General features: G+C 41.0%; 2 protein-coding genes across 3 annotated transcripts; one reads left to right on the forward strand and one right to left on the reverse strand.

The window, feature by feature from the left end:
* The first annotated feature begins 1,181 nt into the window (after positions 1-1,181).
* On the forward strand, positions 1,182-3,462 carry LOC109405985 (transport and Golgi organization protein 11). 2 transcript variants are annotated; one of them, XM_019679043.4, is made up of 3 exons: positions 1,182-1,657; positions 1,844-2,207; positions 2,503-3,462. In XM_019679043.4, the coding sequence occupies exons 1-3, from the start codon at positions 1,405-1,407 to the stop codon at positions 2,717-2,719; spliced, it is 834 nt and encodes a 277-aa protein (XP_019534588.2). In that variant the 5' UTR covers positions 1,182-1,404; the 3' UTR covers positions 2,720-3,462. The 2 variants fall into 2 exon arrangements, with proteins under 2 accessions (XP_019534588.2, XP_019534589.2); XM_019679044.3 differs by having other exon boundaries at positions 1,856-2,207.
* A 7,851-nt stretch (positions 3,463-11,313) lies between these two features.
* Positions 11,314-13,126, reverse strand: LOC109405990 (cytochrome c oxidase assembly protein COX15 homolog). The gene is made up of 4 exons (XM_019679050.4): positions 12,816-13,126; positions 12,601-12,745; positions 12,328-12,460; positions 11,314-12,244 (listed from the first exon to the last, which is right to left on the reverse strand). Exons 1-4 carry the CDS (start codon positions 12,966-12,968, stop codon positions 11,389-11,391), a joined length of 1,287 nt encoding a protein of 428 aa, XP_019534595.2. The 5' UTR covers positions 12,969-13,126; the 3' UTR covers positions 11,314-11,388.
* Positions 13,127-14,929: the final 1,803 nt, after the last annotated feature.

Here is a 14,929-nt window from a genome sequence, read left to right on the forward strand (position 1 = left end):
TCTTGCACCGGACCGGAACCAGCCGTACAGCGAATTCATTTTGATGCACCAGCGGTCGATTCATGGCTGTGGTGGACTTCCTGCAGAGGATGTTTTGTTTGTCGAGAGGTTGGCGGCAAACTTACAGACCACCCAGCATTGTAATGCGTGGACGATTTCATCCTGGATGCGGAAACAGAAATTGTACGGAAAAATATGAAATTCGTTTACAGATAGTGGGAGAAACAAAGATATTTAAACTTGTCCACTACGATGGCTTACCTTGGCGGAAGTTTCCTCAACAATTTATTCATGTATCGCCAGCGAAGATAGCACCACCTAGAAGTTTTTAATTTGCGTCCATCCGGATTTATCCCGATCGTAGAACACACCGTTGCCTTTGCTCAAAAACACTTTCGCCCTGATAGGCCGTTCTATCCGCCGGCATGAATAATCAATCGTTTGGATACAAAAACAAATTATTAAACGGTTGCTTGCCACGTAGCGCCGTGCCGGTCGTTCCGAAGATTCACATTTCAACGGCGCACATTTCGCAAAACCATCCGTCGACGAGAGACGCGTTTTGTGGTCGAACTTTCACTGACGCCACAGCGTTTCCGGAACTAGTCGTCGATCCTCGAAGGTTGTCGATAAATCCTTTAGTCTCTGGATCTATCGGCTGGCCAAGTCCTCGACGGAATAGCGAATTAAGTCGGAAAAATCTGTATCCTCTTCGTATCGTTTCGGGGCCATCAGGTGTTGCTGCTGCTGGGGAGGTAACAAAAAGCAAGCAAACAAAGCAAACATGTTGTTGACAAGTCGATTGACAGTTCACTCATTTCGCCCGTTCAAGGGGTTTGCCAACGCAAGCAATTACAGAAAACAAGAGGGGCTTGCAAAAGGGTGAAAAAGAAAGTGGTACCGAAAAAAACGATTACTGCTCCGTCTGTATCTTCGTCGGTGGTGTGTGTAGGTGTTTTGGCTAGCTTGAAAAATAAAACCGTTTCTATTCGCAGCATCCAGATTGGAAGAGATGCTTGCCGAGATGCTTGCAGCACCCCGTCTTCTCCTTTCGGCCAGTTTTCCCGCTTGCACTGCTTCGAAAACGATAAAAGGTGTGAAGCTTGGCTAAACTGTCATTCTTTGTGTCAAAAAATTTCATCAGAAAAAAAGCCAAAAAGAACTCCACTTTTTGTGTGGAATTCGCGGATCGAAAAAAGATAGGCAAAAATTATTTAATCCATTTCGTCGCCTATCTGATTATCTAAAAACAGTGACCCCTCACGAGTTGCATTCGCGAAAATACTATTCGTCCCGCAAGAAGTTGAGTATTCCCGATTCTTTATAAATAGTTTTTCCGGGGAGATCTATTTCGGTGGTGCGTATTTATTCGAGGCGCAGGCAAAGGTGGAAACAAAAACGAAAATGGCTCGCTCTGCTAGTCCGGGAGGATTCTCCAACTACGAGGACGATTCGCTGTTCCAGAATGCAGTTTTCACGCACGATATTAGCGAGCAGATGCGCGTCCCGAAGCGGATCCGTGCCACCGGAGACTACTTTGACGATCACGAGCTGCTGTCGAATGGGAATGGCGAGATAAATTCCTGGAACTATCACGACAAGATCGAAATGAACGTCCCGGACAGGATTGTAGTCCTCGGGCAGGATCAGCATTTGGGTGAGTGTGGTTTCGGGGTTTTTGGTATTATATCACTGCGCACCATTGATTGTATTGACGTTGCTAACAATGACCTCGTCGCATGCTTGGTTGGTTGCTAACAAAACTCCCCCTTTGTCTACCTCTAATCCTCCATCGATTCATGCAAAACAAAATCTGTGACTGCTTCTGTCCTAATCGAGCCAGTTCTTACGTCAGGCACCAAATCGGCACCCCGCGAGATTATGCTGGAGAACTCGATTCTGCCGAAAGATCCGGGTTTTGTGCGTGTTTCGACACCTCCGAGGGTGATTTCGCTAGCGGAACATCACTTCCCCTCGGCGACGGATCTTCCGCGGGAAGGCGCTGAAGGCAAGGAACATAACGAGCATAACTATGACGACGACTACGAGCCACGGTCGCTGGATTCGGTTGAGGATCTGAACGGCAGCATGCAAGTAGGAAACCGGCAACGGTTTGGCCAGGGAAGTCGAGGAGGAGCCATTGGAGGCGAGTTACAGAAGAGGGCAACATTTTCCAAGCACAGTTCCGAGCTAGTCGTCGGAAGGAGGTGAGTAGAAATAATGTTGTAGCTTATTCACAAGGACGATGGCCTGCTAGTTTCAAAGCTTTCTCCAGTCGGGGAATCGGTCGACACTAGCGCTATGGCTTAGCTTCTTCGAAGACTTCTATTCAGTTCACGTTCAACTTCCGTGACGGGTGAACGTTTTTCGCTATAGATACTGGAAGTCTCGGTCGCAACTGTTCCAAATGGAGGACAACGTCTGGAGATGACCTTCTGATACCTGATACTGTAGCTCAGTTCCTTTGAAGACTTATCTCATATCATCTATTTCCCTATACAGCTTCCGAGAGGAGACACCAACGTTTGGAGGAAGTGTCGAAAATCTAACACCGGCCGAAGAGATGACCAATCTGCGTCGCCAGGTGGCCAAAATGAACCGGAGACTGCTGTCCATCGAGCTGGACAACAATCAGCGGCAGCAACGGGAAAAGATTATGTATTGTGTCGGGTTGGCTTACCTGCTGTTGAAAACATTCATGTGGCTTAGTCGGAAGTAAGGAGAAAGAGGCTGTACAGTATTCGTTCTCCCCAAAGATATGTCTCTTTATGAGGGCGTTGACCCTCAGAAGAACAAAAGAACGAACGATGCAGTTAGGAACCAGAATTGAACAAACGATGGACTAAACAAACTATTCATATGGAAGTAGTTGTAATATATAGCACGGATAAAAAAGCACATGTTGATGATTTTCCCTATGCTGTACAATGTAAGTGGAAACCACTCGAAGAAGAGCGTAGGTAACCATAAGAACTATTCTGCATCATAAATATTTCAATAGTCAATGACGGTACAATGTGGATTACCATAAGCAAGCTTCTGAAATTTTCAAAAAAATCTAAAATGCCATGCAGAATTCATTCTGGCGGCAGCGACATTTTCTTCTATTAGACTGGTATTCATACTATTTTTTATAATTTTTATTCTTTCCAATTGTAGCATAGCGTAAAAAAGAAACAAAACTTTTAGTGTTTAGAAAATCTAACCATGTTTCAATGAAGTAAAGTTGTTTTACCGGAGATTTCTGTTCGAGTGAAAGCTAGCTTCTGTTGATTGAGAAGCTTCGTTGGGAGAAATGGAAGGTGTGTTGAATTAGATCTCTTCATTATGACCATCGTCTACATGCTAACGAGCCAACAGCAAAAGTAAGCCCCGCCCTCTCGAAATGTGTAATTTGATATACAACTTTAGTCACGTCATGTTTAAACTAAGAAGAATAATAAAGTTAAACAATAATTACCACTGCATTGGTTTGATATTACTAGAGAAGTCCTTTCAAATGCGTTGTAACTTGTTAAATGTATGTATGTATTAATTTCTCCAGGAAATCCATGGGGATTCCTTCAGAAATTCTTCCTGGAAATTGTCCGTTCTTGAAGGAACCACTGGAGGAATTCCTGAAGGTATCTATTGAGGAATTCTTGAAGAAATCTTTAGAGAAATTTCTGTAGGACTCTTGGAAAAAATCCCAAGAGGATTTTCTGGAAGAATGTGCGAAGAATGTCCCGAATTCCTGAAGACATTCCTGGAGAAATCTGAGGAGGAGTTCCTGTAAGAATCTCTAGAGGAATCCCTTGAAGAATCATTAGCGGAATTTCTGGACAAATCCTCGGAGAAGGTTCTTGAGGATTCCATGTAGAAATTCCTGGAAGAACCTATGAAGAAATACTTTTAGAAAACTCGGGAGGAATTCCTGAAGGAATCCCTGGAGGATTTGCTGGAGAAATTTTTGGAGATATCCTGAAGGTATTCCGAGAAGAAAATGCATTGCATTTCAAAAGGAAAGTTAAGAATTATTTTCTGTAAATTATTTCCGTAATTTATCCCGAAATCCTTGCTGATTTCCTTCCGAAATTCCTTCAAAAAAAACCTTAAGATTTTCTTTCCGGGGCTCCGTCCGTAGGTCTTAAATTAATTCCCTTCATAGTTCCTCTGAGAGCCTTTTCTCAAATTAGTCAGGGAATTCCTTCCAAAGATGCTTTGGGTATACTTCCGAAGCATCATCTGCCGCTACTCTAGAAATTCCTTTCAAAGATCCTCTAGGTATTCTTTCTACCGGAGTTCTTTAAAAAAATACCGGTTGTTCTATGGCTGGCCTTCTTAGGGACTTGCGCAGGAATTCTTTGTGGAATTCCTGGAGAAATCTCAGATCGAATTTAAAAAAAAAAATCCTGGTGAAACTCCTGGAGGAATTCCTCCTGACGTAATCATAAGTGACGCTTCTGGAGAAATTCCAGGTGGAACTCCTGGAGGGTATCGCAAATCTGGTGGAATTGCTGGAGGAACTCTTAGAGGAATTCTCGGAGGAAACTCCTGGCATATCCAGTGTGACTTCTAGAAAAGCTTCAAGAGCAACTCGTAGGGGAATTGCTTGAGGAGCTTCTTGAGGAGATCCCGGTGAAACTCTTAGAGAGGTTCCCGAAGATATTCATAAAGGAATTCCCGGATGATTCTTGAAGAGTTCTAGAGGAATTCCCGGATAAACTCATAGAAGAATTCCAGAGAGAACTTTTAGAGGTATTTCCGATGAAACTCCAAGAGGATAACCCAATAAAAATCGTTAAGGAATCCCCGGAGGAACTCGTAGAAAAATTCTCAGAAGAACTCCTACAGGAATTCCTGGAGAAAATCCTACAAAAGTTCACATAGTATTTTTGAGGAATTCCAGAAGAAACTTGTAGAGGTATTCCCGGAGGCACTCCTGTAAGAATTTCAGGATGGACTCCTAAAAGGTATCGGACGAATTGCTAGTGGAATAATCAGTGAACTTCCTAGAGGAATTCTCAAAGAAATTTGTAAGGAAATTCTCGTAGGAACTCGTACAACAACTCGCAGAGAAATTCTCGAAAGTACTCCTAGGGGAATTGCCGGATGAACTCCTAAAAGAGTTCTCAGGACTCAAGGACTTCTAGAGGAACTTTGGGAGAAACTCCCAAAGGGTGTCCCAATCCCGAACCAAATTGCACCACGGAAAACAGTGCATAACTTTTGATTGCATGCATTAAAATGGGTGATTTTTCAACAAGCAACAGTATATTAAGGCGAAACTGGAAGCATTTTCTCATTTTTTCGGTTTTTGATTTTTTATTAAATAACGAAACAATATTTTCAAAATCGGTTTTCGTACACATGTAGAGTATAGATCGAGGTATTTTCTGAATTTTTTTTAGGTGGAAAATGTTTTCCATTTTTGCAGAAACCATTTTTTTGTGAAATTTTGTTCAAAAATGGTTTCTGCAAAAACGAAAAACATTTTCCACTAGATCGTCCCCAAAACTCGCCAATATCTTGAATTTCATCAATCTGATGCCAAACCTGTATTCAGATGATCGAATGGTATTATATTCAGCTTTTAATTTATGGAAAAAGATTTAAAATTGGTTGAACAAAACGCAAGATATTAGATTTTTTTTAAATTCCATATTTAAAAAAGTTGTAAAACTCGATATTTAGCTAAAACTCAAAAACTGTTCTACTTTAAATTTTCTGAAGCACGGTTTCGAAATCAGCGCTAAATTATGCTTCAAAAATTTTGGTTGTTGACAGAAGTTCACGACTTTCGTTTTATTTTGTAAACTAGTGTAATTTATAATATGTAATTATCATGTAAATTTCTTCTGCTTTTCATGAAAAGTTCTGATTAATCTCCAAGAATCACCATGAAAAAATCTTCTCGAATTTTGCCAGAAGTTATCAGAGATTTCCCTAGAAATTGTTTCCCTAAAATTCTTTCACAAGTAAGAAAGATCTTTACGACTGTAGCTCTCAGCAATTTTAGGGGTTTTCGGCCTTTTCAGTCGGTAAAATCAGCGAAAACTATTTTACCTCTACATCCGACGGTTTCGGTTGCTTTACTCAACCTTTTTCAAGGAATAGAGGTCTGTTCCGTTGTTAATTTTACCTCTACATCCGAAACCGTCGGATGTAGAGGTAAAATAGTTTTCGCTGATTTTATCGACTGAAAAGGCCGAAAACCCCTAAAATTTCACAAGTAATGTATCCAGATATTCGGCCTCTGGCCCATAGTTTTGCCAACGAATTTACCTATAATCTTTTGGAAGAGACTGTTAGATTCTTACTAAGAAATTCTCCTATTAGTTTTTTTTAAAATGAATATTGCAAAGTTCCAACCCTACACGATTATCCTCTTTATTTGTTCTTGTACCAACTTTTCGAACCCTCTAAGCAGAATACCCTCTTCGAATCTAGTGTGATGAGTTTTGTACCTTTTAATTCCGCCCTATTTTGCTTATCCATTGACAGATACAGTAGACGTTCGATAAGTGCAACATGTTTACGTTTCAGTTACCGAATGAAATTCGCTAACTGCAACGACTGACAGCCGTCAAACAGTTGTCAATTGCTGTTGGACGCAGCCATAATGCACTCAGAAACATCGCAATGCAGCTGTAGTGCATCTGAAAAACATTGCAATTCTGTTGACGTTTTGTTTTTGACAAATAGCGGTGCGATAACTGCAAAATTGTTGCACTTAGCGGACTTGCAGTTAAAAAGCATTGCAGTTAAACCGTTTGCACCGAGCGAACGTCTACTGTACGCGCATTTCAACTGCCGCTTGTAATCTTCCTCAGTGTCAGTTATCCACTAACTGGATAATAGTATGGGACACGCTTGTATGGAAAAAATAAATCCTCGCTCCAGTCGACTTTTTAGATCCCATTTAGGTCCCATATGAACTGTACAAAATTTCAGCGCAATCGGTGAAACTATAATTTAGCGCAAGCGGTTCAAAGTTTGCATAGGATTTACTATGGGAAAAGTTACACTTTCAGATAAAAAATCCCAGAGTTCGTCCCTTGTCTCCTTAATTCAAATCGATCAACGTTTCCTGTAGAAATAACATTTATGAAACTTTTCTTCGAAGACCGCAAAACGATTGGATGCTTGTGGAAAAAGTTATTGATTTATTACCAATTAGTGATCCAACGAATGGCTTTTTGTTTTGTTTTATCAGCAGCACTGCTGCTGCCGTTGTTGCATGGGGTGGCGGGAGGCATCACCACCCCCAGAAACAGCAGCAGCCAAGGCAGCAGCTACAGTGCTGCTGATAAAACAAAACAAAAAGCCGTTCGTTGGATCACTAATCGGTAATAAATCAATAACTTTTTCCACAAGCATCCAATCGTTTTGCGGTCTTCGAAGGAAAGTTTCAAAAATGATTTTTCTACAAGGAGCATTGATCGATTTGAATTAAGGGGACAAAGGGCGACCTCTGGGATTTTTTATCTGAAAGTGTAACTTTTCCCATAGTAAATCCTATGAAAACTTTGAACCGCTTGCGCTAAATTATAGTTTCACCGATTGCGCTGAAATTTTGCACAGTTCATATGGGACCTAAATGGAATCGAAAAAGTCGACTGGAGCGAGAATTTGATGTTTGTCCCATACTACTGGATAACTGACACTGTGGAAGATCTGTCAAAGGATAAGCAAAATAGGGAGGAATTAAAAGGAACAAAACTGATTACACTCAATTCTCTTTATTTGTGTTTCCACAAAAAAAAAAATTCATAAATTCTACTACATACAGAGGGTGGCCAAAATGTTTGGGATAGGTAACTTTTTTTCCTCTCTCAACAAAGTTCAACATGCTGTAACTTTTCATAAAGTGCATCAAAAATTCTCAAATACTTTTCATAAAGTGCATCAAAAATACCCAATAAACTGTTTGTCAACCTATTATATGTACATCATTGGTACAAATTTGAGCACGATTGGTTAATCTTTCACGAAACTATAACCGTTCTCGTAAAACAATATGTTTTAGACAACTAATTTTTGAACTGTCATATCTCGGAAACCAGTGAACCAAAATGAATGAAATTTTGAACGTTTATCAACAATATATTAATGCTTGACAAGTATCTCAGTTTTCTTGGGCAATTCCTCACAGGAATCTAAGTGAATCTTTCTTAAGATTCTGGAGGAATCCTTCTTATGGTCTAAAGAATCCCTTTCAGGGTTCTAGCGCATTCTTCTCAGGATTCTTGATCAGTCCATCTCTGGATTCCGAACATTTTTGAGAATCTCTCTCAGGATTCTAAATTAATTTCCCTTAATAATGTGGAGGGGGTTCTGGGGCAATCTCTTTCAGGATTCTAATGGGTTGTCTTTCAATACTGCGGGAGAATTTCTCTCAGGATTCTAGGAGAATCCCTCTCAGGATTTTGGAAGAATCTGCCAGGGAGTTCTGGAGATATTCGTCTAAGCATTCTGGGAGAATACCAAGGAAAAACTTCTCTCAGGATTCTGAGTCGACCCGTCACAGGATTCAAGGAGAATCCATCTCGGAAATCTGAGGAAATACCTCAGGATTCTGAAAGAATTCCTCTAAAAATTCTGAGATAATCTATCTCAGAAAACTGGAGTAGGTAATCTCTCCCAGGTTTCTAGGGAAATCCTTAATAAAATTCAGGGAGAATTCCTATGAGCCATTCTTTCTTTTCTGGAATAAGGTCTCCCAGGATGCTGGTGTGATAATTTCCAGCATTTTGAAGGAATCTCTCACAGAATGTTAGAGGAATCCTCAGAGTTATGGAAAAGTCCCTCTAAAATTATGAAGGGAATTCTAGGGAATCTCTGGATTCTCTGGGAATTCATTTCTGGATTTTGGGGTATTTTCTATTAGGTTTCCCTACCAAGGTGAAATCCCTTTCAGGATTCTAAGAAATTTCTGGATGATCTGGGTTGATTCGTCTAAGGATTCTGGAAGACCCTCACTTAGGATCCCACTCAGAATTTTGAGGAAATCTTTCTCAGCATTCTCAGATTTTTTGGAGAATCATACTCAGCCAGAATTGAGGCAAAATTCCTCTCAGAATTCTGGGGGAATCGTACGCAAAATATGGCACCGCAAACGAAAAATAGGCAACAAAGAATGCACGGCAACAACGTTCTGTTTTTTTCGTTAGCAGATAATGACAAAGATCGCTCCCGAGTTTGTTCGCAACAAAAACGGTAGGAATATTTGTCTCGTTCTATTCACATCATGATTTTCGCATTGTTTTACTACCGAAATTCGACTTTGAGGTTTGCAAGAGTCTCAATTCGTCCAAATGCTTATAAATTCGATGATGTGAGTCGAACATTTCAGCAGAAAAACCGGAATATCGGCACACGCACGGTAAGCGATGTTTGTTTTATTGCTCTCATCGCCTGACATGCGCTTGTTGCGGAGCGTCTTTGTTACCAACATGCACCGCTTAGGACAAAGTGTTTGTTTTTCAGCGTGATCCGTTTTTCGTACCCTGGGGGAAATATTTCTTAGGATTCTGGGTAAATCCCTCACAGGATTCTAATGGAATCTTTCTCAGGATTCTGCGTTAGATCCTTGTAAGATTGTGGAGGAATATCACTAAGAATTCTGCGGGTACTCTTTCCAAGGTTCTCTGAAAATTCGGCTTTCTGGGGTAATCGGCAGAATTGAAGGAAAATTTCTCTCAAGATTCTTGAAATTTGTCTCATGATTTGGGAGAAATCCTTGGGATTCTGGGGCTATATTTTTAAAGATTCTAGGACATTTTCTTTCAGAATTATTATTTATTGAAGAATCTCTCACGAAATTCTAGGCAGTATTATCTAAAGAAATTTGCATTTTGGAGAATACCTCGCATAGATTTTGTGAGTCCTCTTAGGGTTCGGAAGGAGTCTTTCTAAGCATTCTACGAGAATCCCAGTAGAATTCTATTTTCTTCACTCTGGAGCAGTTGCTCCAAGAAATCCCTTTCAGGAGAGTCTGGGAGAGTCTTAGTAATCAGCAAAAATCCCTGACAAGATTATGGGAAGATTCTCTTGAGATTCTGGTGTAATAATTTAAAGTATTCTAGAGGAATCACTCTCTGTGATCTGGGACAATCTCTTTCAGGAGTTTAGGGAGTCCTGCTTTCAAAGATTCTGGGGGAATGTCTTTCAGGAATCTGCGGTATTTTTTCAGTTTTATGCTCGATTTTATATGGGAATACCTCTCAGAATTCCAGAGAATCCTTCTCGGGATGCTGGGGAAGAATCTGGAAGAATCCTTCTAATAATCCCTCTCAGGATTCTGGGAGAATCACTTGTAGAATTTTGGGAAATACCTTTCGGGATTCTAGCACAATTATTCTCAGCATTCTGAAAGATTCTGGAGGAATTCTTCTCAAAATTCGGGGAGAATCTTATCTCCCAGAATTCTGCGAGAGTATATCTCAAATTCTAAGCTACCCTTTTCAGGATTTTGGATCATTTCTTTTAAGTTTCTTGGGGAATTCACCTTAGAATCCCGAAAATCTTTTTTTTTTTTTTTTTGAGAATCTCTCTCAGTATTCTAGATGAATTTATCGCAAGAATGTAAAATAATCGCTGGAATTCCTCTCAGGATTCTAGGAGAATTCTATTCAGGATTCTGGAATAATCCCTCTTAGGATTCTGGAACAATTAGAGAGAGTCCCAACCCCAAGGGAAAGCTTCTCTTAGGAATCTGAGACAAGCTATCACAGGATTCTTGGAGAATTCCTCTCGAGACTCTGAGACAATTCGTCTCATAGATATGGAGTAATCTCTCTCATGATTTTAGGAAAACCCTCAATGAATTCAGAGAGAATTCCTACCAAGATACCGGAAGAGTCTTGCTTTCTTTTCTAGTCAATGTCGCTATGGGAATCCTTCTCAGATCAGAGCTCTGGGGAATCTCAGGGTTTTTCTTTGATTGATTGATTTGTCTTTATTAAAGAGACTTTCAGCCCTTGGCTGGTTCGTCTCTTCCAGCCAGCTAGATTTGGCCAATACCACTCGGTACGTATTTTCTAGTTAAAGTCAGAAGGACAACAGTGTCCAGGCTGCACTACCAGGTAAAAACACAACTCTTAACTGGCGGTCATTGTCGTCGATTGACCCGTAGAACCTACCTCGTGCTTCTTGTGACGACCAGAGCTATGTTGGAAGTTATCTTTATCGACTCACCGTTTTGCAGCCAAACTCAAACACTTCTAATTTGTTCCATCAAAACCATTGAATTGTTTTTGAATATTTTTTTTTCTAATCCACGACGTCAGAACGGATCAGCAAGGACTTTCTTTCCATTGGAAGAAACGGACGTTATTCATTTAACAGATCCACTGTTAACAATTTCATTTTTAAAACGTAAAGTTTTATACTTACATTACATAACATTTACTTGGGCAACCGCTTGACCAGTTTCATTTCGTGCGTCAGCCAAATCGCAAACGACAACAGAAGCAGGGACCCAGACTGATGACTAGCAGCGAGCGGAACTGGCACGTAGGTGAGCAATGTGGTGATACCCAGCAGCACCTGCAACCATCCCATGGCAGCTACGGCAGAGGCAGCAGTGTACGCCCTCGGTGGCAGCACTCGCCTCCGTGAGAGCATGAACATTCCAGTGATTAGCGTTAGGGTTGCCGTTCCGAGCACTCGATGGTCAAACTGAACGGTGGTTGGATTTTCGGTAAAGTTCCTCAAAGTGGGCGACATGGCCAGGATATCGCTGGGAATCCACCGGTCCGCCATCTTGGGGAACGAGTTATAGACTAGACCGGCATCCAGGCCAGCTACCAAGGCGCCGGACATGGCCGTAATGAATACTGCTGCTTTGGTGGCATGTGCCAGTCCCTTGAACTTGAACGTTGCTGCTGGAATCTTGCCCAACAGTTTCTGCGCCGGTAACAACTTGTCCAAGGCGGACCACAGGAACAAAGAGTACAGAACAAATGCAAATCCCAGGTGGGAAGCCAGACGGTACTGGGAAACACGTGGTACGTCACTTTCCTGATGGAACCGATCCTCGAGACCGGACTTGACCATGTACCATCCCATCAAACCTTGGGCGGCTATCAGGGCTCCAAATGCAATGGTGCGGATTTTCATGCCCCGGTTCAGGTAGCCCCGGGACCAGAAGTAGACCGCTGGAATGGCGTAAAATGCTCCGATAAGGCGGCCCCATTGACGGTGACCGTACTCCATGAACCAAATCATTTTGAATTCACTCAGAGTGATGTCTTTATTTTTGCTAAAATTAAACATAGGATAATGCGGTGAAATTAGTAAATGTGTGTAAGTTGGTAGCCCTAATCTAGTGCCTTCGATACTCACAGCTTAAACTCCGGAAACTGTTGATAGCGCTCGAATTCCTCCTGCCACTCCTGCTGGCTTCGTGGCATCTTCTCACCCAACAACTTCCACGTGACCATCGAAAGCCCGGACTCAGTGAGGCGTGTCACACCACCTGGCATTGGAATAGTCAATGAAAAATGTCTCAATTTCAAGAGCTAAAGCATCCGCAGGTTTATTTGGCCGTTCGATAAACTATCTCTGCCACCACAATGCAAACACAATAGAGCACAAATCCATAGCAGACGATCCCACCTAACACAACCGCCACGAAGACCATTCCACTGCAGCCGAGCAGCCAGTATCCCACCGCTTTTCGACCCTTCTCGGTCACTTCCGGCTTTGTGCAGTACCGGGTCAGCGACGTCTGCAGAATGCGACCAGGTGTGCTGATGTTTGCCTGGAATTTGATCAGAGATTTTTCGGTAAAGATTCTGAAAAAGATTGCAACCCCACTAGGCCAGAGTTACCTTTTTAACATTCTGCAGGAGGGAGGAACTTCGACCGACCGGATTACTACCGGTCAGGAACGTACGACACGGGGTTAGATTTTTCCATACCAAACTCGAAGGGTTCACGGCGCTACGGACGAAGGGAGTCGCTAACCGCAGGTAATTCAACATGGTTCTGTAGGTACTCTTGAATCAGCACTATTCACACAAGTTAGGGATACTTCTTAATTTACAGAAAATCCCCGATTAGGAGTGAGATCAGAAATCGCACAGCAATAAAAACGGGGAGTGGAACTTTCGCACTGAAGAAAAGCCGATTGATTGCGAAATAAGTTTTGTTTTGACGTTTCTCAACCGCTCGCGTTCGGGTGCTTTTGTTTATGTCTAGGGGAAAGTTGTTCGAGGCGCTACGGGGTCGCTACCACCTGCTACCACGGTTGGGTAAACTTCATTAAAATTCGTAATCGAAAAAAAAATCACAAAACATCTAATGAAAATACACTGCTGATTAGGTGAATGATTGTACCATTCCATGTATGATCAAGATGATAGCCCGAAAGGAAGCACGTTGTATCATATTTTTCTATTAGGGATTGCTTATGTTTTACTTTTTGCAACAGTTAGTGAGTCATTACACCATTAATTTTCAATCCAGCCCTAAAAGCCTTTGCATGGCAGAGAACGATTGTTTTGTGCATACGTCATGCCACTTGAACCATCTTCCCCTGTACAGTGCGAGAAATAAGTATAAAGACAGAGCCGTTTTCCATACAAAATAGTCATGTTTAGGGATCAAAATCTCTTTTTCTAGCGATTCGATTGTTATGGAATTTTGTCTGCAACCTTAAAATATCTAGAATTTTGGCTAGAAATATCAATCATCATCCATAAAAACGTTTATATTAACTTTTTAGATTCAAATAAATATAAAGACACTGATTTCCATATAAAAATGTGTCTTTATATTTATTTGATTCTGAAAAGTCGATATAAACGTTTTTATGGATGATGATTTATATTTCTAGCCAAAGTTCTAGTTATTTTAAGGTTGCAGACAAAATTCCATAACAATCGAATTGCTAGAAAAAGAGATTTTGATCCCTAAACATGATTATTTTGTATGGAAAACGGCTCTGTCTTTATACTTATTTCTCGCACTGTAGTTTTATGTGGTGGTTTATGCTACGGTTCGGACTTTGACCACCCATTGAACCACCCACCCGTGCGTTGCAAGCCGGCAGCGCATCGCATCCATCCTAGCATCCGCCCACCACGCCATTTTGTTCAGAACAGAACATAAAAGTACAGTGAGGTTTCGATTTTATCACTATCGTTATTTTGAATAAATTTTTATTAATAACACGATATAACACTCTTCAAAAGGACTACTTGACGTTTAACAGTGTACGCCACTGCATAATGCACACGAGAAATGAATTGAATTGAATTGCCCATTGCACGGTGACGTCATCAAGAAATCGCTCTCTTTCTCTCCTACGGGAAATTAGAAAACAACAGGACCAACACCTGTCAAATTTGACAGGTACTGGTCCTGTTGTTTTCAAATTCTCTGAAGGAGCAAAAGAGATAGAATTTCGCCGTGAGGTGGTCTATTGAATTGAATCAAGGGCGTAGCCAGCTTTTCGGCCAGGGGGGCGAGCACCCTTACACTGAAAATCACTTTGCAGTAACAAGGACTTCAAATACTTCATCATTAAAAATTAAATAAAAGTGAAGTATGAAATATGGGTGATTAACAGGAATGGTTCAATGGAAGAATCATATATGATTATAATCCTGAGGAATTCCTCAAGATATTGCTTCAGGAATTTCTTAACAAATGCCATCATGAATTTGAATTTATCCAGCAGATTCTCCAGAAATATCTTTAATATTTTTCCAGGTTATTTTAAAGTAGATAAATATTCCAGCAGAAATAACCGCAGAAAATTACCTTCGGAAAACTTGCAGTAATTCCGTTGGGAATACCTTCAGAAATTTCTTCAATAATTCCTCCGGAAGTTTAATTACGAATTTCACCATGCATTCTTTTGAGAATTTCCCCAGTAATTCTTTACAAATATCATTCTTAATTCCACCAGAAATCCGTTTGAGAAGCTCCAGAAAATACT

The sequence above is a fragment of the Aedes albopictus genome, chromosome 3, assembly GCF_035046485.1.
Source record: "Aedes albopictus strain Foshan chromosome 3, AalbF5, whole genome shotgun sequence".
Lineage (NCBI taxonomy): Eukaryota > Metazoa > Arthropoda > Insecta > Diptera > Culicidae > Aedes > Aedes albopictus.